Below are 23958 nucleotides of genomic sequence, written 5' to 3' on the forward strand. Positions count from 1 at the left end.
TTTGTTTTGATATTTTAACCTGCGTGTCGTGATCTCGTTTGGTGTGGGGGGACAAAATACATTTATGCACGATGGCGCACGCGCGCAGACGGTTTGGGTTTCATGCAAGAGGGTTTTAGCATCAACCAGTGGGTCTTGCGACAGGTATACAGAGATGACCATAGTGCGTGATGTGTACTATAAGGAGCATTGGTGGCAAATCTGATGGCCGAATGGTAAAAAAGATCTTGCCGCTCGAGAGCACCCTTACCTGCCAATCTATAAATTACGTCTCCATATTCTAGCATAGGTAGGATAGTCATCTGAATCAGGGTTAGTTTGGCAGCTGGGGTGAAAGAGGAGCGATTACGATAGAGGAAACCAAGTCTAGATTTAACTTTAGCCTGCAGCTTTGATATGTGCTGAGAGAAGGACAGTGTACCGTCTAGCCATACTCCCAAGTACTTGAATGAGGTGACTACCTCAACCTCTAAATTCTCAGAGGTAGTAATCACACCTGTAGGGAGAAGGGCATTCTTCTTACCAAACCACATGACCTTTGTTTTGGAGGTGTTCAGAACAAGACTAAGGGCAGAGAAAGCTTGTTGGACACAAAGAAAGCTTTGTTGTATAGCGTTTAACAGAAAATCCGGGGATGGGCCAGTTGAGTATAAGACTGTATCATCTGCATATAAATGGATGAGAGAGCTTCCTACTGCCTGAGCTATGGTGTTGATGTAAATTGAGAAGAGCGTGGGACCTAGGATCGAGCCTTGGGGTACACCCTTGGTGACAGGCAGTGGCTGAGACAGCAGATGTTTTGACTTTATACACTGCACTCTTTGAGAGAGATAGTTAGCAAACAAGGCCAAAGAGCCCTCAGAGACACCAATACTCCTTAGCCGGCCCACAAGAATGGAATGGTCTATTTGAATGCCGTCATGACTCGTGACTGGAGGTGTGGCGGTCACCGTAACAGTCCTAAATACGGTTACATATAATAAGTTACCAAAATGTTTTCTAGGAACTTTCTCTAACTGGTTTGACAATGGGAATGTTCTCCAGTAGTTCAGAGAACGTTAAGAAACAACATTCTTCTGTGGGAAATTCTGTGCTTCAGCATAATGCTTCCTACAGGTTTCCTAATGATTCTATTTAAAGTCATGATTTCACCTTTGTTCCGAGAACTTAAAGAAACAACGTTCTTCTGTTGGAATTTCAGTACTTTGCATAATGTTTCCAACAGATTTCATCATGCTTCGTGTGTTGGCCGCGCACACTAATTGGTCATACCTGATCTTAGTGAGTTCTTGTTTCCTTTGAAATGGCATCTGTTTGAATAAATCAAATCAAAGTTTATTTGTCACATGTGCCGAATACAACAGATGCAGACCTTACAGTGAAATGCTTACTTACAGGCTCTAACCAACAGTGCAAAAAAGGTATTAGGTGAACAATAGGTAAGTAAAGAAATAAAACAACAGTAAAAAGACAGTGAAAAATAACAGTAGCGAGGCTATATACAGTAGCGAGGCTATATACAGGCACCCGTTAGTCAGGCTGATTGAGGTAGTATGTACATGTAGATATGGTTAAAGTGACTTTGCATATATGATAAACAGAGAGTAGCAGTAGCGTAAAAGAGGGGTTGGTGGGTGGTGGGTGGCGGGACACAATGCAGATAGCCCGGTTAGCCTATGTGCGGGGGCACCGGTTGGTCGGGTCACTTGAGGTAGTATGTACATGAATGTATAGTTAAAGTGACTATGCATATATGATAAACAGAGAGTAGCAGCAGTGTAAAAGTGGGGTTGGGGGGGCACACAATGCAAATAGTCCGGGTAGCCATTTGATTACCTGTTCAGGAATCTTATGGCTTGGGGGTAAAAACTGTTGAGAAGCCTTTTTGTCCTAGACTTGTCAATCCGGTACCGCTTGCCGTGCGGTAGTAGAGAGAACAGTCTATGACTGGAGTGGCTGGGATCTTTGACAATTTTTAAGGCCTTCCTCTGACACCGCCCGGTGTAGAGGTCCTGGATGGCAGGCAGCTTGGCCCCAGTGATGTACTGGGCCAAACGCAATACACTCTGTAGTGCCTTGCGGTTGGAGGCCGAGCAATTGCCGTACCAGTCAGTGATGCAACCAGTTAGGATGCTCTCGATGTTGCAGCTGTAGAACCTTTTGAGGATCTGAGGACCCATGCCAAATCTTTTTTGTTTCCTGCCCCGTCGATGAGAATGGGGGGGTGCTCGGTCCTCCTTTTCCTGTAGTCCACAATCATCTCCTTAGTCTTGGTTACGTTGAGGGATAGGTTGTTATTCTGGCACCACCCGGCCAGGACTCTGACCTCCTCCCTGTAGGCTGTCTCATCATTGTCGGTGATCAGGCCTACCTCTGTTGTGTCGTCTGCAAACTTAATGATGGTGTTGGAGTCGTGCCTGGCCATGCAGTCTTGGGTGAACAGGGAGTACAGGAGGGGACTGAGCACGCGCCCCTGGGGGGCTCCAGTGTTGAGGATCAGCGTGGCAGATGTGTTGCTACCTACCCTCACCACATGGGGGCGGCCCGTCAGGAAGTCCAGGATCCAGTTGCAGAGGGAGGTGTTTAGTCCCAGGATCCTTAGCTTAGTGATGAGCTTTGAGGGTACTATGGTGTTGAACGCTGAGCTGAAGTCAATGAATAGAATTCTCACACATGTTCCTTTTGTCCAGGTGGGAAAGGGCAGTGTGGAGTGCAATAGAGATTGCATCATCTGTGGATCTGTTTGGGCGGTATGCAAATTGGAGTGGGTCTAGGGTTTCTGGGATAATGGTGTTGATGTGAGCCCTTACCAGCCTTTCAAAACATTTCATGGCTACAGACATGAGTGCTACGGGTCAGTAGTCATTTAGGCAGGTTGCCTTCGTGTTCTTGGGCACAGGGATTATGGTGGTCTGTTTGAATCATGTTGATATGACAGACTCAATCAGGGACATGTTGAAAATGTCAGTGTAGACACCTGCCAGTTGGCCAACACATGCCCGGAATACACGTCCTTGTAATCCGTCTGGCCCCGCAGCCTTGTGTATGTTGACCTGTTTAAAGGTCTTACTCACGTCGCCTACGGAGAGCGTGATCACACAGTCGTCCGGAACAGCTGATGCTCTCATGCATGCCTCAGACAAATTAACAGCTTTGTATGAGTTTAAAAAAAACATGGGATTCTAGCCCCATCCTGGTGGCACAGTGGACCAAACATGTGAATAAATAACAGAAGATCATAGGTTCGAGTCTCATTGTCCCCGTGCAAAAATAAAAAATACATGCGATTGCATGATTAATGCCAAAGCAAATTAATTTCCTGGGGTCCAATCTGTGCTTGGAGTTCAAAACGGTTAAGCAATCAGTTTTATTAAAAGTTCAGAAAACATTATTTAATTACACTCAAATAACCTATAATTTCCTTTGTCAGAACATTAATAAAAAATCCCAGGAAAGCCTTCAGGGAACCATAGTAAAACATTCTCAGAACCTCCCTGCAACCTAAACATGTATGTCCCCAGAACAGGTGAAATGTTCACTTCAGTTCTCAGAATGTTAAAAAAAGTGAAGTTTTACTGGTTGGAAACTTATGGCTTTGTTCGCAGAACCAATGGGAAACCTGGGAAGTTCCCACAACTTCCAAGGAATCAAATGTGTTAGCTGGGTGAACAGCACATTGGGGTGGAGAATTTCTGACCTTCACGAATACACAGATACATAAAGCACCATCTTGCTGTTGCCTAAGTAACAGTTTATTTCATTTGAGTGCTATCCCTTTCATTCGTTATCCACTGTCACATAAACCTGAGTGAGAGTATCACTATATCTTACCCCTATCCAAAAATATGCTATACCTTGTGAAAAATGAGAGGAATGTCATTAGATTAACACAAATGTGGAGGGAGGAGAGTATAGAGAGAGCCCCAGGTTCCCCAACTCCTCTTAAATCTGGCTACAGTTATAGAGCAGATGACCTTGGATAGCGCAGAACTTCCTCCACATATCCTCCAACACCGCTTCCTCCTGACAATCCACTTGCAGTTGGAAGCCCAAAGTATTTCCACATCCCAAAATGGCACACTATTCCCTACCTAGTGCACTTCTTTTGACCAAAGCCCTATTGGGAATAGGTCACTAAATAGGGAATAGGGTGCCATTTGGGACACATCCTATGAGTCAGAGGCTTGAAATGCATTCCCATTAACACTGTCTGTTGCTTGGTGGTGCAGTGCAGCGCGACAGTCACTCATGTGCTCTGCTGATAACCCCAGCCCTGACCTGCTATTGTGGAGGCTTCTATCACTGACCAAGCCCGGCCTAGTCAGTAAGCCTAGAACAAAGGAGTACGTTTGATTATCTCTAAATTAGACCGCCCTGCATTCAAAATCAAAAGAAAAAGGGAGCGAGAGAGACAGAGAGAAAGGGGGATGCCTAGTCAGTTGTACAACTGAAGTCATTCAACTGAAATGTGTCTTCCGCATTTAATCCAACCCCTCTAAATCAGAGAGAAAGGGTGGGGGAGAGGGGCGGAGAGAGAAAGCATCATCTTGTCTTGCTAAACTGTTGACAGGCTAATCCAAACAGGAAAAAGAGAAGCTGTACCTACTCATATGAGAAAGAGATCTCTGGAGTAACAGAGATTATGGGAGTCTTCAGGCCCTGATACAGTCTGTCAACTGAGTCAGAGACAGAAACATTGCAGAAAGTAGGGGTGTCAAGAGATCATCTCAGCTCAATCTTATTGATTCACATTAAGTCACTCGCAATCATTGATGCAGTTATTCTTTCGCTTAAATAGAACAACAGTGCCTTCAGAAAGTATTCACACCCCTTGACTTTTTCCCCATTTTCTTGTGTTACAAAGTGGGATTAAAACAGATTTAATTGTAATTTTTTGGTCCACTTGCGGTTAACAACATATACAAAATACTCTGTAATGTCAAAGTGGAAGAACTTTGAACTTTTTAAAATTGCATTAATGGAAAATAAAACATTTTGGAAGCGATAACAGCTGAGACTTTCTGGGTAAGTTTCTAAGAGTTTTGCACACCTGGATTGTACAATATTTGCCCCTTATTCTTTTAAAACTTATTTAAGCTCTGTCAAGTTGGTTGTTGATCACTGCTAGAGAGCCATTTTAAGGTCTTGCCATAGATTTTCAAGCCGATTTAAGTCAAAACTGTAAACAGGCCACTCAGGAACATTCAATGTTGTCTTGGTAAGCAACTCCAGTGTATATTTGGCATTGCGTTTTAGGTTATTGGCTGCTGAAAGGTGGATTTGTCTCCCAGTGTCTGTTGGAAAGCAGACTGAACCAGTTTTTCCTCTAGGATTTTGCCTGTGCTTAGCTCTATTACTTTTCTTTTGATCCTAAAAAACTCCCTGGTCCTTGCCGATGACAAGCATACCCATAACATGATGCAGCCACCACCATGCTTGAAAATATGAAGAGTGGTACTCAGTGATGTATTGTGTTGGATATAACAAAAACATAATGCTTTGTATTCAGGACAAAAAGTTAATTTCTTTGCCACATGTTTTGCAGTATTACTTTAGTGCCTTATTGCAATGAGGATGCATGATTTGGAATAGTCTTATTCTGTACAGGCTTCCTTCTTTTCACTCTGTCAATTAGGTTAGTATTGTGGAGTAACTACAATGTTGTTGATCCATCCTCAGTTTTCTCCTATCACAGCCATTTAACTCTGTGACTGGTTTAAAATCCCCACTGGCCTCATGGTGAAATCCCTGAGCGGTTTCCTTCCTCTACGGCAACTGAGTTTGGAAGGACGCCTGTATCTTTGTAGTGACTGGGTGTATTGATACACCATCCAAAGTGTAATTAATAACCTCACCATGCTCAAAGGGACATTCAATGGGTGTTTTTTTGTATTGTATTTTTATCTACTAATGATGCCCTTCTTTGGGAGGCATTAGAAAACCTCCCTGGTCTTTGTCATTGAATCTGTGCTTGAAATTCACTGTTTGACTGAGTGACCATACAGATAATTGTATGTGTAGGGTACAGAGATGAACTTATTATCTGACTTGTTAAGCACATTTTTACTCCTGAAGTTATATAAACTTGCCATAACAAAGGGGTTGAATACTTACTGACAGAAGACATTTCAGCTTTACATTTTAAATTCATTTGTAAACATTTCTAAAAACATAATTCCACTTTGACATGATGGTCTATTCTGTGTAGATCAGTGACACAACATCTAAATTGAAATTATTTTAAATTCAGGCTGTAATGTAACAAAACGTGGAACAAGTCAAGGGGTCTGAATACTTTCCCGAAGGCACTGTAAACTAGGCGAACCATGTGTACACAGTGTGTACTAACTAGACTAACTAGACTGCACAGTCTTCATGGATGTCTGTTCCTAACCATATTTAATTAGTGGGCTGTAAACAAAGTCACCCCCCTATCACTGAGCTCAACTCTGACTGCAGGCAGAGGGCCAAGGGCAGGGGCCAGGGCCAGACACACAGTGGACTCACTGGACTGCACAGTACACCATTTCTGTTTCAGCAAGTCCAGTGTGGCTTTCACTGTGGTGTATTCTATCTAGTATATTTGTTGTATTACGCTATGTGTGTCCCAAATGACACCCTATTGCCTACTGAGTGCCCATAGGGCTCTGGTCAAATGTAGTGCATTATATACTGCTCAAAAAAATAAAAGGAACACTAAAATAACACATCCTAGATCTGAATGAATGAAATAATCTTATGAAATACTTTTTTCTTTACATAGTTGAATGTGCTGACAACAAAATCACACAAAAATAATCAATGGAAATCCAATTTATCAACCCATGGAGGTCTGGATTTGGAGTCACACTCAAAATTAAAGTGGAAAACCACACTACAGGCTGATCCAACTTTGATGTAATGTCCTTAAAACAAGTCAAAATGAGGCTCAGTAGTGTGTGTGGCCTCCACGTGCCTGTATGACCTCCCTACAATGCCTGGGCATGCTCCTGATGAGATGGCGGATGGTCTCCTGAGGGATCTCCTCCCAGACCTGGACTAAAGCATCCGCCAACTCCTGGACAGTCTGTGGTGCAACGTGGCATTGGTGGATGGAGCGAGACATGATGTCCCAGATGTGCTCAATTGGATTCAGGTCTGGGGAACGGGCAGGCCAGTCCATAGCATCAATGCCTTCCTCTTGCAGGAACTGCTGACACACTCCAGCCACATGAGGTCTAGCATTGTCTTGCATTAGGAGGAACCCAGGGCCAACCGCACCAGCATATGTTCTCACAAGGGGTCTGAGGATCTCATCTCGGTACCTAATGACAGTCAGGCTACCTCTGGCGAGCACATGGAGGGCTGTGCGGCCCCCCAAAGAAATGCCACCCCACACCATGACTGACCCAGCGCCAAACCTGTCATGCTGGAGGATGTTGCAGGCAGCAGAACATTCTCCACGGCGTCTCCAGACTCTGTCACGTCTGTCACGTGCTCAGTGTGAACCTGCTTTCATCTGTGAAGAGCACCGGGCGCCAGTGGCGAATTTGCCAATCTTGGTGTTCTCTGGCAAATGCCAAACGTCCTGCACGGTGTTGGGCTGTAAGCAGAACCCCCACCTGTGGACGTCGGGCCCTCATACCACCCTCATGGAGTCTGTTTCTGACCGTTTGAGCAGACACATGCACATTTGTGGCCTGCTGGAGGTCATTTTGCAGGGCTCTGGCAGTGCTCCTCCTGCTCCTCCTTGCACAAAGGCGGAGGTAGCGGTCCTGCTGCTGGGTTGTTGCCCTCCTACGGCCTCCTCCACATCTCCTGATGTACTGGCCTGTCTCCTGGTAGCACCTCCATGCTCTGAACACTACGCTGACAGACACAGCAAACCTTCTTGCCACAGCTCGCCTTGATGTGCCATCCTGGATGAGCTGCACTACCTGAGCCACTTGTGTGGGTTGTAGACTCCGTCTCATACTACCACTAGAGTGAAAGCACCGCCAGCATTCAAAAGTGACCAAAACATCAGCCAGGAAGCATAGGAACTGAGAAGTGGTCTGTGGTCCCCACCTGCAGAACCACTCCTTTATTGGGGGTGTCTTGATAATTGCCTATAATTTCCACCTGTTGTCTATTCCATTTGCACAACAGCTTGTGAAATTTATTGTCAATCAGTGTTGCTTCCTAAGTGGACAGTTTGATTTCACAGAAGTGTGATTGACTTGGAGTTACATTGTGTTGTTTTAGTGTTCCCTTTATTTTTTTGAGCAGTGTATAAGGAATAGGATGCTATTAGGAACAAAAACACTGGCGCTCTGATCTGAAGCTCCACACCCAGCTAGCACATAACTTTCTGTAATAATATATGTTTCTTAGAGCTTGGTGAGAGCGTGGTTGTCCGATGGCTATTTTGCATACAATCTTCCCACAACTTTCTGGGAATGGTGCAGGATGAAAAATATTCTCAACACATTTAAGGAACTTGACAACTTTATTTTCTTGGTATTTCATTACTTTCGCAGAACGTTTCCTAAAAGTTCAAACATGGTTACATTTAAATTACATTTTGGTAATGCTCCAGGAACGTTCTCCAACTGGTTTGACATTAGGAATGTTCTCAAATAGTTCAGAGAACGTTAAGAAACAACGTTCTTCTGTGTGAATTTCAGTACTTCACCATAACGTTTCCTACAGGTTTCCTCATGGTTCTATTTAAAGTCATGTTCTCATTGTTCCGAGAACGTTAAGAAAACGTTCCATAAAAACCACAAGAAAACTTGAGTAACGTTCAGAGAACATTCTAAGAATGTTATTTAAAAACATATACATTCTGTCAGCATCAACAAAACTCTCCATCTTGTTAAGTTTGTTTAGGTGTGTTAGCTGAGCCCACTAATTGGCCACACCCGATCTTAATAAGTGCATGTTTCCTTTGAAAAGGGGTCTGTTTCTAATAGACAAAAATTAACAGATTTGTATGAATTTAAAACCATGGCATGTTAGCTCCATCCTGGTGGTTTAGTGGACTAATTCCATGGAGAGAGAACAGAAGATCATAGGTTTGAATCTCACTCATGCTGTGCCACAATAAAAAAATACATGTGTTTTCAATGATTAATGCCTAAGCAAATGAATTTCCATGTGTCCTATCTTTGCTTGGAGTTTAAAACAGGTAACCCAAACTAAGCAAGCGGTGTTATTAAAAGTCTTACATGCTCTTAGAATGTTAATTCATCACCTTCAAATAACCTATCATTTCTGTTCTCAGAACGTTAATTAAACCTCCCAGGAAAACTTTCAGGGAACCATAGTAAAACCTTCTCAGAACCTCCCTGCAACCTAAAAATGTACGTTACCCAAACAGGCAACAATTTCACTTCCGTTTAAAAAAAATGTATGGCTTCATTCCCAGATTCAATGGGAAACCAAAAACGTACTTTCCCACAACTTCCAAGGAACCAAATGTGCTAGCTGGGCAGACACACAGGTTGAAGGAGTTCTATTTCTCATACGTAACTAGAGACATGGATTGTCTCTCTTAGTTTTGTGTTGAAATTAAATGTGTGCAGTGCAGCGAGACAGGGTTCAATACCTTCTCAGAGGAGAGGAGAGGGAGAAAGGTTGGTTTACGGAACAAATCAGAACATGAAAGCACACGTCGGATACACAACACACACTGAAGCAGATCGGATTGAAATAAAAGAGAAAGAAAAAGAGAAAGGGAGAGGCGTGCATACTGTAGCTGCTGATAGCAGTCGGTGCTGTCAGAAAGATAAGGGTGTTCATTAAACCACTCCAAATAAACATCATTGACATGATATGAATATCAATGAACTACCCTGATGTGGTTCCCTTGAGTAAATGTAAATAAACTAGGGCACCGTGAGTATACACTGCGCATATGAACTAACTAAATGCATGCTACACTCTCCATGGGTGCGTCCCATGTGGCACTCTATTCTTTATATAGTACACTACTTTTGACCAAAACCCTATGGGGCCCTGGTCAAAAGTAGTGCACTTAACCGGTAATAGGGTTCAGTTTGGGTCCTATCAATGAGCTCCACTCTGACTGTGGGCAGGGGACTCACTGAACCGCACACTACACCGTTTCTGTTTCCGTCTCTCCAGTGTGGCTTTCACTGTGGTGTATTCTATCTAGTACATCGTTGTATTACTCGAGTTGCGTCCCAAATGACAGCCATTTCAATACCCTCTCAGGGAAAGAGAGAAAGATAGGTTGGTTTACAGAACAAATCAGAACATCAGAAAACACGTCGGAAGCACAATAGACACTGAAGCAGATCGGATTGAAAGGAAACCTGTCCGACAGTCTAGCTTGTTTTTTCTTCGTTTTTAAATTGAATAGGCCCTATTCAAGGAATGATAAATCCGATCACACTAATTTCACTGGCTGTGCCTGTGAAGTACTTTCTGGCATGTGTTCGCTAATAAACACACTTCATACTTCAATGACTGGATGTGCGTCCCTAAATGGCATTCTATTCCCTATATAGTCCACTACTTTTGACCAGAGCCTCATGGGCCGTGGTCAAAAGTAGAACGGTATCAAGGGAATAGGATGTCATTTGGGACGCGCGCTGGATGATGAAGAGTAGAGACTGGCCTCATTGAGGGGGGAGTGGACTCGTTATCACAGTGAAAAAGAGGTAGGGAGAGGAGGAGATATGAGAGGAGTGGTGAGAGGTATTCACCAAGAATGAGCCATACTGCAAGAGGAGGAAGGTGTGAGAGATGATGTGTGATTATGAATCTTACTGACTTGACAAAGAAAGCTGATACGCACAATCACACACACCCTACCATATACGCACACACACGCGCACACACGCACACTAACGTGTTACACAGCATTGCTTTTTTAGGCCATTGAATCCTTGGTAACATTTTCTAAGACTATGCCTAGTAATTATTCCTTAAGTCCGTGAGGTAAGTGAGGCTTGAGTCAACAGCGCTCCAGTGTCCCTGGTGGACTGGTTATACATTGTTTGGCTTGGCTAATCAGAGGTCAGATCTTGATTTGGCTCCCAGACTTGGCTCGGTGCTGCTGCTGGAATTAGAGCTGACTCCAACGGACCTCGTCTAGTTTGTTCTCCAGTGATTGTACATTCTCCACTGGAACAGAGAGTAGAGGTGGTTTATTCACTCGCTAGTTTCATCAGGGTGTCCCCACGTCGGCCTCCATATCGTAGTTTCATCAGGGTGTCCCCACGTCGGCCTCTATATCGTAGTTTCATCAGGGTGTCCCCACGTCGGCCTCCATATCGTAGTTTCATCAGGGTGTCCCCACGTCGGCCTCCATATCGTAGTTTCATCAGGGTGTCCCCACGTCGGCCTCCATATCGTAGTTTCATCAGGGTGTCCCCACGTCGGCATCTATATCGTAGTTTCATCAGGGTGTCCCCACGTCGGCCTCTATATCGTAGTTTCATCAGGGTGTCCCCAAGTTGGCCTCTATATCGTAGTTTCATCAGGGTGTCCCCACGTCGGCCTCCATATCGTAGTTTCATCAGGGTGTCCCCACGTCAGCCTCTATATCGTAGTTTAATCAGGGTGCCCCCAGGTTGGACTCTACATCGTAGTTTCATCAGGGTGTCCCCACGTCGGCCTCTATATCGTAGTTTCATCAGGGTGTCCCCACGTCAGCCTCTATATCATAGTTTCATCAGGGTGTCCCCACAGCAGCCTCTATATCGTAGTTTCATCAGGGTGTCCCCACGTCGGCCTCTATATCGTAGTTTCATCAGGGTGTCCCCACGTTGGCCTCTATATCGTAGTTTCATCAGGGTGCCCCCAGGTTGGACTCTACATCGTAGTTTCATCAGGGTGTCCCCACAGCAGCCTCTATATCGTAGTTTAATCAGGGTGCCCCCAGGTTGGACTCTACATCGTAGTTTCATCAGGGTGTCCCCACGTCGGCCTCTATATCCTAGTTTCGTCAGGCTGCCCCCACGTCGGCCTCTATATCGTAGTTTCATCAGGCTGCCCCCACGTCGCCCTCTATATCGTCGTCTTTTCCTCTTCCGAGTGTCGAGTAGAATTCATCATCCAAATCGAGATTAGTGATCGCTGTTCTAACTCCAGAAGCTCTTTGCCGTCATAGGAAACAATGGTGGAAACATTATGTACAAAAACACTTAAGATCAGTGCAAAAAAACACAAAATAGCAGAATTGGTCAGGAGCCCGTAAAATGGCCCCTATACTGTACATGCCAGCGCCATTCTGTATAGGCCCCGGTCAAAAGTAGTGCAGTAAACAGGGAATAGGGTGCCATTTGGGACGCACTCCCAGACTGCAGCTCATCCTTCTCCAAAATGGCCAACGCAAGGGATACTAACTGTCCACCTGAGTACGCTTCCAGACGAGAAATATTAGAGTAAAAATTCCGCTCATGAAAAATAATTCCCCTTAACTGTTGAAAATCTCCTCTTTCTTCACGCTGCTCATTTGAAATACGGACTCCTTTTTCAAACCCGGAGTCAACACAGAGCCATATGAGTTATGAGATGTAAATTCATATTTTGCTGCAGCATCAGGGCAAGGAACTGTGTTCTCCAAAATGGGCTCAACCAAAACAATAAATGGCTCATGTTCTACAGTGCAGATTGACACCGTGACCTACTAACCTCATACTGTTACTAAACTAGTGTGCCATAAAGCCTTTCTATAGGCTACATCTGAGTCCTTACAACTCCCACAGCCCTGACAAGTGACTGAAGAGGCGGTGCACCAACATATGATTCAAGATGCAGCATTTCATTTACACTGTGTCGTCATGTTCAGTTTGCTATTCAAAATACAGTTAGTGATGTACAGTAGGGGGCCGAGCACTGGCCATCTTACTGTTTCCTGTTGGATAGATGGCCTGTGTGGGTTTGCCAGGGGATGTGAGCGGAGTGGAGCAAAGTTTGTAACAGTGCTAAAGTTGTCTAGCAACTGTCAAATGGGAGCGCAACAGAGCCAGTTACAACTGAAGTATCTGATGATGAATAGATTAGAGAAAAAGCTATTTGTTTTTTAACACAGTGGCCACAGCCTATCACCTACTGTAGGTAAGCCCTTGTTTAATAGCCTACAACATGATGCTGAAATGTTACGACAGCCTACTTCAAAACCAAATGGTACATAGTCACAAAAAATAAACGGAAAAAAAAAGGAATGGAGCGGCATTTGTTTCCCCCCTGTGAGCGCTGAGCGAATGTTTTGCAGAGCGGGGTTAAAGACGTTGAGCGCCAGAACGGCGTGCAAAGACCAGTCCGAGAGCGATGAGTGGAATTTCCCATGCTCAAATACTCTGGTGTGTGCACGTGTATATAAATGAACACAACGCTAGTTACCTGTTGGACGTCCTGTTGGAATACACAGAGCTGTAGCCTTTGGTGCAGGCGGACCTTGCGGTGCTGCCAGATGCTCTCCAGGCGTCTCTGGTGGTGCAGGACCTCGTGGACCACATCCAGGATACAGTGGACTGCCTTGGAGTAGTTGGCTGTGGCCGTCAGAGATTCCGAGTTCCCCGGGCTCAATGGTCTCTGGAGGACATCCAGCAGTGCCTTGCCATCCTGACTGACCTTTTGACAGAGAGGGATGCGATATTTATTTATTATATATATTTTTTAACCTTTATTTAACTAGGCAAGTCAGTTAAGAACAAATTCTTATTTATATTGACAGCCTACTGGGGAACAGTGGGTTAATTGCCTTGTTCAGGGGCAGAACAACAGATTTTTACCTTGTCAGCTCAGGGATTTGATCCAGCAAACTTTCGGTTACTGGCCCAACGCTCTAACCACTATTAGGAGGATTAGCCTAGCTTTAGCCTAGCAGTTAGAGCATTGGGCCAGTAACCCAAAGGTTGCTAGTTCAAATCCACAAACTGACAAGTTGAAAAATAATCTGTTGATCTACCCTTGAGCAAAGCACTTTCCCCTAATTGCTCCAGGGTCACCGTCAATAATGTCTGATCCCTGGCAGTAACCCCACTATCCGAGGGTGTCTCAGGGGGAGATGTGATATGCAAAAAACACATTTCCATTTCACACTTGTACATGCATTGAAACAGGACAAATATAAGCACCCCCTATTTAACTGTTGATATCTGCAGGGTTGCAACTTTCCCAAAATTCCCAGGTTCTCCATAAATCACATTTGGAGGATTCCTGGATTTCCTCCCGATTTCAGGATTTTTTTGAAAACCCGGGAATTTTGAGAATGTCCCAGAATTTTGAAACTCTATGTCTGCATTAGATACAGCATCACTATTAATCTTGAAGCTTGTCATATCAGTCAAATTTTAGTTTCATTATGTGGAAAGAAAAGTTTGAGGAAAATAAGGATTTTGAAAGTCAGTTCCTTGCTAATCACCTCTGTTCTGTTCTAGCTGCACACGCACCGTCCTAAATTAAGCAAAGGCAAAGCTGTAATTTCATTTCCAGCGGAAATCACTAAATTACATGCACTTTCTTGCGCATTAGGATGAGTATTTCTTCTTCTTCCTTCATCTGTGGCACAATATGTAAGAGAACAGCAAAGCCTTTCTTTTTTTGGTTCAAACCAGAGACGTTTAATAGCAACCTTGTCAGAGATGACACTAAAATAAAACAACCAAGGAGGACCAAAGTCAGTGCAGAGCAGAGTCATCTCGTGAAATGCTACACAAACCACAAACCTATCATCATACAGGATCTTCTGTGGGGAGTAAATCTGACATGGAAGGACAGTGGTCCACATACTTCATAACAGGTCATGTGTCACACATGGTGCAATGCAGATGGATTCAATGTGGCGGGTAAAGGTCATATTTGATATAAATCTGTAGTACAGGGAAACGTTTACATGAAAGAGTTTTATGTCTGGTACGATCTGATTTAAGGATTCTTTTTTCATTTAAGGGCAATATTTCAACGTTAGGTGCAGTGTATATTCATGCTTAGATTGCTTATGATAATGTTAAGATAACTTATGACAGTCTTTTAAAAGCCATCGTATATATCTCATATAAAAGGGGGATTACAATTGTGGTCATTCCCCTTAAAAGCTATGTGGTGGGATCTTAAACTAGCACAGAATGTCACTATAAACCTGAGTTAAGTTAGTGCTCTAACTGGGTGAGTGTCAGGGTTGGGGACAATACCATATCAATTCAGAAAGTAAACCAAAATGTTCCAATTCCTAATTGAAAACCATTGAAAATAATTGAAATCTTACGTGTCCTTCCTGAATTGACTGGAATTGAAATGGAATTCACCCCAACCCTGGTTTGTGTTGTGAGGGTGTCTCACCTCGGTGTAGGCCTGGGACACTTGTTCGTAGAGGGTCTGGTGGTGGTGGATGGCCAGCTCCAGGTCCTGCATATCCGAGGGCAGCCCCCCCTCACTACACATCTTACACCAGGCCTCCACCCCAGCCAGGAACTGTATGAACACAGGCCAAAGAGACACATTCACACAACAGAACAGAGACAGATAGATCAATCAACAGAGCCCTGGGATAAATTTAACTGACAGAGGCTGGCAGGGAGGGAGGAAGGGAGGTAGGGAAGCATGGAGGGAGGAAGGGGGGTAGGGAAGCAGGCAGACCCTCTTTACGAGAGGCTGAGGAAACCCTGGACCCCGCCTGCCTGCCTGGCTCTCTGTAAAGCAGCATAGTCTACAACCGACAGGCACACCTGTAGCCCCAAACAATCTGCATCATAGCAGCTGCTGCCAAGACAACGCAGGTCTATCTTAACGACCTCTACACAGCAACAGGCAACAGCCAGAGAAACACTGACACTACAATCTCTCTCAGACAGCCTGTGTGCTTGAAGGATGGTCAAAGCGTTGATGCAACGCTTGAATTGTCATGCAAATCCCCCGTTGGCGTCAGTACATGTTTTACACAAATGTCTGAGTTGCGTGCTCAGACTTCAAGTTAGGTAGAATTCAGGGCTATTTGACTGAGTGACAACAGTATGAGGGTTGCAGCCTGTAGGCCTACTGTCTACTGCCAACCTGTTCCGACTTCTGGTGGAAGACGGCCGACATGGCCAGGATGGTGCTGCGTTCATCCAGGGCGGCGGCGAAGCTCTTCCACTCCTGGTCCAGCTGGGCCGAGATCTGTTTGATCTGCTGCGAGGCGTAGTGGCCCGCCTCCGACAGGCGCGACGCCACCGACATGATCCGGTTGATGTTCACATAGGCATTCTGCACCGAGGGAGGGACACACATAGAGAAGACATCATTTATTATGGGAAAAGATCCAGGGTCTATATTAGGGGTATTCAACTTGTACCCGATGAGGTCCGGAGCTGGTTTTCTATTCTACCTGATAATTAATTGCACCCACCTGGGTCTCTGTGGCGTGTCTAGCTATACCTAGCAATGTAGTATCGCTTATTAGCTAAACATTCAATGCTACAGAGATACTGTATGACCTGAAAGCCAGTCCGGCATGAAATTATGGTGTAGAGCTTAGCGACAACAAGCGTGACAGAATTCTGCAGCTTTGACTGAATCGCTCTCTCTCTGGCAGGCCACCCCTGATGTCTTTGACACTCCCACACAAACGCACACACACATGCACACACACACACACACACACACACACACACACACACACACACACACACACACACACACACACACACACACACACACACACACACACACACACACACACACACACACACACACACACACACACACACACACACACACACACACACACACACACACACACACACACACATCCTCTGTGCTGCCATCTGGCTGTGTAGTCCACAAAACCCATCCATCCATCCATCCCTCCACTATGGGAGTTTAATCATCTCTGGCCGCTTTAGGCCCAACCATTTATCAGCTTCACACGATGCACGTGGGCTTTATTTACCGCTAACCTGATTAGAACTGCTAATGAAGGCATCAAAACAAACAGCTCGTTGGTTTAAAGCAGGGCTGAGTGAACTACGTTCAGACATGGTAGCTACATGCTGAACACGCTGAGCCAAGACTCACGTCAAAACATAATAACAGCATGGTTTAGGAGTCTGTATGAGCAGAGAGAGGGGGAGAGAGAGAGAGAGAGTGTGGGGGGGAGCAAGAGAGAGAGAGAGAGAGAGAAAGAGTGGGGGGAACGAGAGAGAGAGAGAGAGAGAGAGAGAGAGAAAGAGAGTGGGGGGAACAAGATAGAGAGTGTAGGGGGAGCGAGAGAGAGAGAGAGAGAGAGAGAGAGAGAGAGAGTGGTGAGTGAGTGAGTGAGTGAGTGAGTGAGTGAGTGAGTGAGTGAGTGAGTGAGTGAGTGAGTGAGTGAGTGAGTGAGTGAGTGAGTGAGTGAGTGAGTGAGTGAGTGAGTGAGTGAGTGAGTGAGTGAGAGAGAGAGAGAGAGAGAGTGGTTCTTCAGTGAGAGCCAAGCTGCCTCTGAGTGGGGAGGTTTTTATTGTAAAAAATACAATAAAACATCACACATTGAGAATAAAGGCTGGAAATGGCAATAGAAGGCTAGAATTGGACCAAAAACCAAAAATATATAAGTATTGAAAAATATACTGTGTCTGTATAATGTATTTAGTATGTATAAGCTGGAAGTAGAAGCGTTGTTGTCCATTAGTTTACTCCAATTAGGGAAGGGGTGTTAGGGTTAGGGGAATATATATATATATATATTGACAAATGATGCAGACAATTACACTGATGGAAGGCACAATCTATCAACAATATTAAAGCTGATCTACCCCCCTAAATGCTAGAAGGACTTTCCATGCCATTCAAATGTGCATGTGCGTGTGGTGTGTTTGGTACATACAGTGCTGCGAAAAATGATTTGCAACCCTTTCTGATTGTCTCTATTTTTGCATATTTTTTTTATACTGAATATTACCAGAACCTAATATTAGATAAAGGAAACCTGAGTTTACAAATAACCAAAAAATTGATACTTATTTCATTAATTTAACTAACAAAGTTATGCAACACCCAATTCCCCTGTGTGAAAAAGAAAGTCATTGACATGGGTCCCATTATGTCTGGTGGAACACAAACACTGGATTCTACAGTAAGAACCTCATACCAACGGTAAAGCATGGTGGTGGTAGTGTGATGGTTTGGGGATGGTTTTCTGCCTCAGGACCTGGACAACTAAAAAGCAACACATTTGAAGTTTTGGAATGGCCTAGTCAAAGTCCAGACCTAATCCCAATTGAGACATTGTGCCAGGACTTGAAATTAGCAGTTCATGCTTGAAAACCCACAAATGTCGCTGAGTTAAAGTATTTCTGCATGGAAGAACGGGCCAAAATTCCTCCACAGCAACGTGAGAGATCTGATCAGGAAGCGTTTGGTTGGAGTCTTTGCAGCTAAAGGTGGCAGAAGCAGTTATTGAGTGTAAGGGTGCAATTACTTTTTCACAGAGGGGCATTTGGGTGTTGCATACTGTAACTTTGTTTATTTAATAAATGAAATAAGTATGTAATTGTTATGTTATTTGTTCACCTTTATCTAATATTAGGTGTTGGTTTTGATCTGATAACATTCAGTATTCAGTATCAAACATATGGAAAAGTAGAGAAAATTAGAAGGGGGGGCAAATACTTTTTCACAGCACTGTATGTGGTTTGATTTCTTATCCAAATAGCATCAAACATGTCTTCATTCTGTCAGAGCAAAACTGCAGTAGAGGCCATTCCCTATTCTAATGTGTATCTCAAAAGGCACAATATTCCCTATTTAGTGCACTACTTATGACCATGGCTATGTAGGGAATAGGGTGCCATTTGGGAAACATCCTAACAATAATTTTAATGGCAGTGTAACTGGTGAGTAGAACCAGAGGAAATCAAATCAACATTGAGGAAGTAGCCTGCTATTTCAGTAGAGCAATACTAATCTGAACGTGTGTGTTCATATGTAAAACGGACTTCAGTGCTCCATCGCCAGTGGCCTGCACTACATCAATGGTAGCTGTACGAGCACGTGTCTTTCACAACCCTATTTGAAATACTAATACAGTAACTGAAAGGCTTTTTGACTCGCTCCTCAAACATCGACCAGTCTGTCTTTCAATAATTCCGCTTTTACTCCGCTCATACAAAGTGAAATCACTGAGCCATGACTCAGAGTATTGATGTCATCCATATTATTAGATCCCCCATCCCCATACACTGCAGAAAGTCCTCACACACACCACAGTCGTCACACGCACCACAGTCGTCACACGCACCACAGTCGTCACACGCACCACAGTCGTCACACGCACCACAGTCGTCACACGCACCACAGTCGTCACACGCACCACAGTCGTCACACGCACCACAGTCGTCACACGCACCACATAGTCCCCACACACCACATAGTCCCCACACACCACATCGTCCCCACACACCACAGTCGTCCCCACACACCACAGTCGTCCCCACACACCACAGTCGTCACACACACCACATAGTCCCCACACACCCCATAGTCCTCACACACCCCATAGTCCCCACACACCCCATAGTCCCCACACACCACATAGTCCTCTGACACCACATAGTCCTCTGACACCACATAATCCTCTGACACCACATAATCCTCTGACACCACATAGTCCACACACACCCCATAGTCCCCACACACCCCATAGTCCCCACACACCCCATAGTCCCCTGACACCATAGTCGCCACACCCCATTTAGTCCTCACACACCCCATAGTCCTCACACACCATATAGTCCTCACACACCATATAGTCCTCACACACTACGTAGTCCTCACACACCATATAGTCCTCACACACCATATAGTCCTCACACACTACGTAGTCCTCACACACCACGTAGTCCTCACACACCACGTAGTCCTCACACACTATGTAGTTCTCACACACTACGTAGTCCTCACACACTACGTAGTCCTCACACACTACGTAGTCCTCACATACCATAGAATTCATGGCAAAGTGATTGTGCTGCGTCTGGAGATCCACGGCGTGTTGGTAGCTGACTCCGATCTCTGTGTGGCTCTGCAGGAACACTTCCTTATTGTGACTGATCCAGTCAAACATCTATGGTGGGAACAAACACAGATACATAAGGTTAGGTAAGGTTGCTGGTTGGGTTACTGGTCCTGTGTGGCTCAGTTGTTAGGGAATGGCGCTTTTGGGTTCGATTCCCGCTGGGCCCACCCATACAGAAATGAATGCACGGCTTGCACGCATATAAATAGCATAATATATATATAATCAATCAATCATAATGATTATTAGACATTCCCATTGATAGTTTAGCTGTTGTAACTCATCATGGCACAGCAGATAGACATTTCATTTGCGGGTGTATTGGACCGGATCAAGAGAGAGGAAAGACACAGCAAATAGCAGAGGGCTGGAACGGAACCCATGCTTCAGCAGTATATGTGATCCAGAGGCAGCGGTTTAGACCACTAGACCATCCTAGGACACGGAAGATAAACATTCAGTGCGTTACATGCTACTGTAGTCCTCTCTCTGGTGTTAATTATACACTAATGATTGGATTTAACTAAATGCAAGTCATTGGGAGGCTTGCAATCGCTCTTTATTAAAATCCTGCACAGTACACTCAAGTATATGATCAAAAATTAAATAACGGTAGCGTGACAAGCATGATTATAGGGTCACATTAGGACAGCCCTCTAGGCCAGCAGCTTTACACCCCCGCGCTGAAGAGCCTGCGACATTAGAATACATCTATTTAATCAGGTTTGATTGAGCTGTTAATTAAACATTGGCGCTAGTGTGACCTCTCAGCGCTGCCTTCCAACGTAAGTCCTTATAAAATGAATGAGTTGTCTGATGTGTTTGTACTGATATAACAGATTACGGAGCAGGTGTTGCTATAGTCAATTTGCTCCGATTTAGACGGGTTTTTTTATGAATAGTGCTAAGGTAATTATTATCCTACTAAACCATGATCAATTGAAGTAAAAAGTTACAATGGCTTTTCTTTCAATATGCAATAACTTTAGCAAATAGAATGAGAAAAGCAGAAAAGTGACTAGGAAAAAGTGGTCGTCCATATATTTTGGTTTTGAATCATATTTCTTACCCTCAAAGTAGGGTTTGATTTAATCAACTTTATTGTCAAAAGACCATATGATTGAAACGATACTTATAAAAATCCCTAACTTGTCATGCTTATTAAATTACACCTTGACAGCTTAATCTAATAATTTACTAATCAAACGGAGAGAAGCTGGCTAAAGAATAATTAGCTCAATGACTGTTTGCTTTTTTTTAGGGGGGACAAATTCTGGCTCAGTGCAGTTGCTGATAAATGGCTCCCTATCGTGTTCACTTGAAGATGAGGAACTGTTCGCACAACAAGTTTGCTTTTCCTGCAGTGCAAGAAAATTCTCGGCAACAAAAGAGCGTTCAAAAGAGTGATCCTACAGCTGTATATCATTATCCTAAATGAACAACAACTTCTTCCTTATCATAAACCTAAAATGTACTCTGTAAAAATGATATTCCTTGAAAGAAATATATTGATTGCATCAAAGAGGTCTTTTTTTTTCTCTACGGAGAACAACATTGATTTTAATCTATAACTCTCCTGACTAAAACCCATGTGAGATTTTTTCCATCATATGGCATTGATCATTACCAGTGCATGATGGGAGAGGAAGACGGCGGCGTGGAGGCCAGGCGAGAGGAGCAGTAATTGTTCATTTTGACTGGGTCCCAAATGGCACCAGAATCCTTTCACCAGTAGCGGTGCGTGGGTAAAATCACAGGGGAAGCCATGCCAGGGGGGAAAAATCCATATTACAACCTATGTGTTGTGATAATTGTGTTGTTTGCTCTATAACCTGTTAATTCAATCATATGTTTTGACACCTAAGGCCGAGACAAAAAGAAGACACAGAACCAGAGAGCAACATCTATCCGGTGAAGTCCACAAAACATATTGCATGTAACAAACAGTTACATAACCTACAGCATGGTCAAGCAAGTTAATGTTTCCATTTTTGGATTGCTAAACAACTATTGATTTAGAAACACGGCTAGTTAGTGCAAGTCACAAAGAAAACTGCCTCCGCTATTTCAACGTCAGTATTTCAACATCATCTAATCATCTAATCATCTATGCAGTGACAACTAAAAGATACCAACAACTATGTAGTCCAATAAATGTAATCTAAATATGATGTGGCTGTCCATGGTGCTGATGTGTGTATGCCCGTGTGCGTGCTTGCAAGTAGAAAAAAAACATGTTCACTCACCCTACTTGTAGAGAAACGCCAGTGGCATCCTCCTCTTTCATGTTGCCTAAACCGTCTATGACTCTGTCATACAGTACACTCTTTAAATTGTTGTTGTCCTAAGCTACCAGGCTAAAATGTTTGCTCGCTAGCCTAACTTCCTTTCATGGGCAACAATGCGCCAGGCCAACTAGTTAACATTAGCCTACTACATCTAGCTGCATGTTGAACAGGCAGCTAGATGGCACAATGTATGAATTTATGGTTGGATCAGAATCGGTGTTAAAATAATTGGCCAGTACGGAGAATTAAGTAAAACCACAAGTCCAAATCCCCATCTCCATCCATGGCTAATTTAGGAAAGGGCCTATTTGAGCTAGCTAGCTAACCACCGGAGGACAACAATGCAACGACATGCAACAATTCAATGATGTTTGGTGAGAAGCCAAATCCAAACTGGCTTCCAGTGACACTTTTTTTTGGTGCGCCAGGACCATTCACAGCTGAGCTCACTCAGTTTAGCTCAATGCTGATTGGCTAGTATTTTATTACTTTTTTATCAAGGGAGGCCAAATGCTCCTGCGAATTGAAGGAAATGTATGAAACACAGAGAGACCAAAGTTACATTATTTTGTATTGTAATGACATGTTGTGTTTTTTTCATGGTTACATTTTTGGGGAAGCATGGCTTCCCTTGGCATGAATACGCACTATTGCTTATCAATAAAACGTCACAATATGGTGCAGCGCGTTCGATTTGGCTGCTGGGGGGCAAGGAGACCCCCAGCTGCGCTAAAACCATTGACAACTACCTGACGTTTTCAAGGAATTGTTGAACAGTGGGGAACCGTCAGCGCCTTCTAGGCCTTTAAAAAATAAAACAAAAAACAAAAACATTTGCATTTCTATTTGATCTTTACAATAATTATAATAATTGTCTGATTTCATCTCTTCGGTTTGTGTTGGAATGAGAAGGGTTATTACTGAATAGAACAAATCATTTTCTTCGGTGGTCTCTGGCTAGAAAAATCTAGCTAGCTCAGCCAGCCATTGGCTAGGCCTTCAGAAGCTGGACAGAAGGCCTCTGCCATTCAACTGTATTAGAGCGGAATTTTGGAGTGACAGTGGAATGAACCAATCACATTTTGACCTGCAATGGGTGGGACTGTTCTCAAAGGGCTAGACACGTCACCACTGAGAGCGCAAGAGGTAATGAATTCATAATACAACAAACATTTAATAATAATAATTCATAATATGAGGGTAATAAACAGCCAATAGAGTAGGTGGCGGTAATACACTAATAGGTTGTAGCCTGCCATAAAACCTAGGAGAGCGCAAGGGAGCGCAAGAGAAGCAGCTGTTATCAACTTCAAGGTGGATGATGTTGCTAATTTGTTAGCATCACTCTTTTCAAGATTAACTTTCAATCTTTGTTTACAAATGATCATCATCTGGTGAGTGGCACAATGTTTTTGTTGTAGCTCGCTTGATGTTAGCTATATCTTGGAAAATAATGACTGTGAAACATTGTTGCATTTAAACTTGAGATCACCTGTCAGTTTTCCTGAACGTGATTTTTTTTTTTTGCAATGGGAAGTAATAGCTAGTTTGTTAACTTCATTTTGGACTTGAAATGGTTGTGCTTTTGTATTGGTATGATTTCATGGGGCCTACTGGAGTGAATGGGCTGCTTATTCTTTAACATTATTTGATGCTGTGTGTGACTGCTGTCACCTGTCTGTCAGCCGTGTCTATGTGTTTGAC

At 43.8% G+C, this 23958-nt stretch overlaps 1 protein-coding gene across 2 annotated transcripts in view; it reads right to left on the minus strand.

The window, feature by feature from the left end:
• LOC106581831 (kalirin) overlaps positions 1–23958 on the minus strand; it is a 289877-nt gene that overhangs the window by 142327 nt on the left and 123592 nt on the right. For both annotated transcript variants that reach the window (XM_014164228.2, XM_014164230.2), the window contains exons 6-9: positions 19892–20014; positions 15988–16179; positions 15277–15408; positions 13336–13566 (exon numbers count right to left, since the gene is read on the minus strand). In XM_014164228.2, coding sequence (XP_014019703.1) covers positions 13336–13566; positions 15277–15408; positions 15988–16179; positions 19892–20014 — 678 coding nt within the window. The remainder of the gene's footprint in view (positions 1–13335; positions 13567–15276; positions 15409–15987; positions 16180–19891; positions 20015–23958) is intronic.

This window comes from Salmo salar, chromosome ssa21 (assembly GCF_905237065.1).
Source record: "Salmo salar chromosome ssa21, Ssal_v3.1, whole genome shotgun sequence".
NCBI lineage: Eukaryota > Metazoa > Chordata > Actinopteri > Salmoniformes > Salmonidae > Salmo > Salmo salar.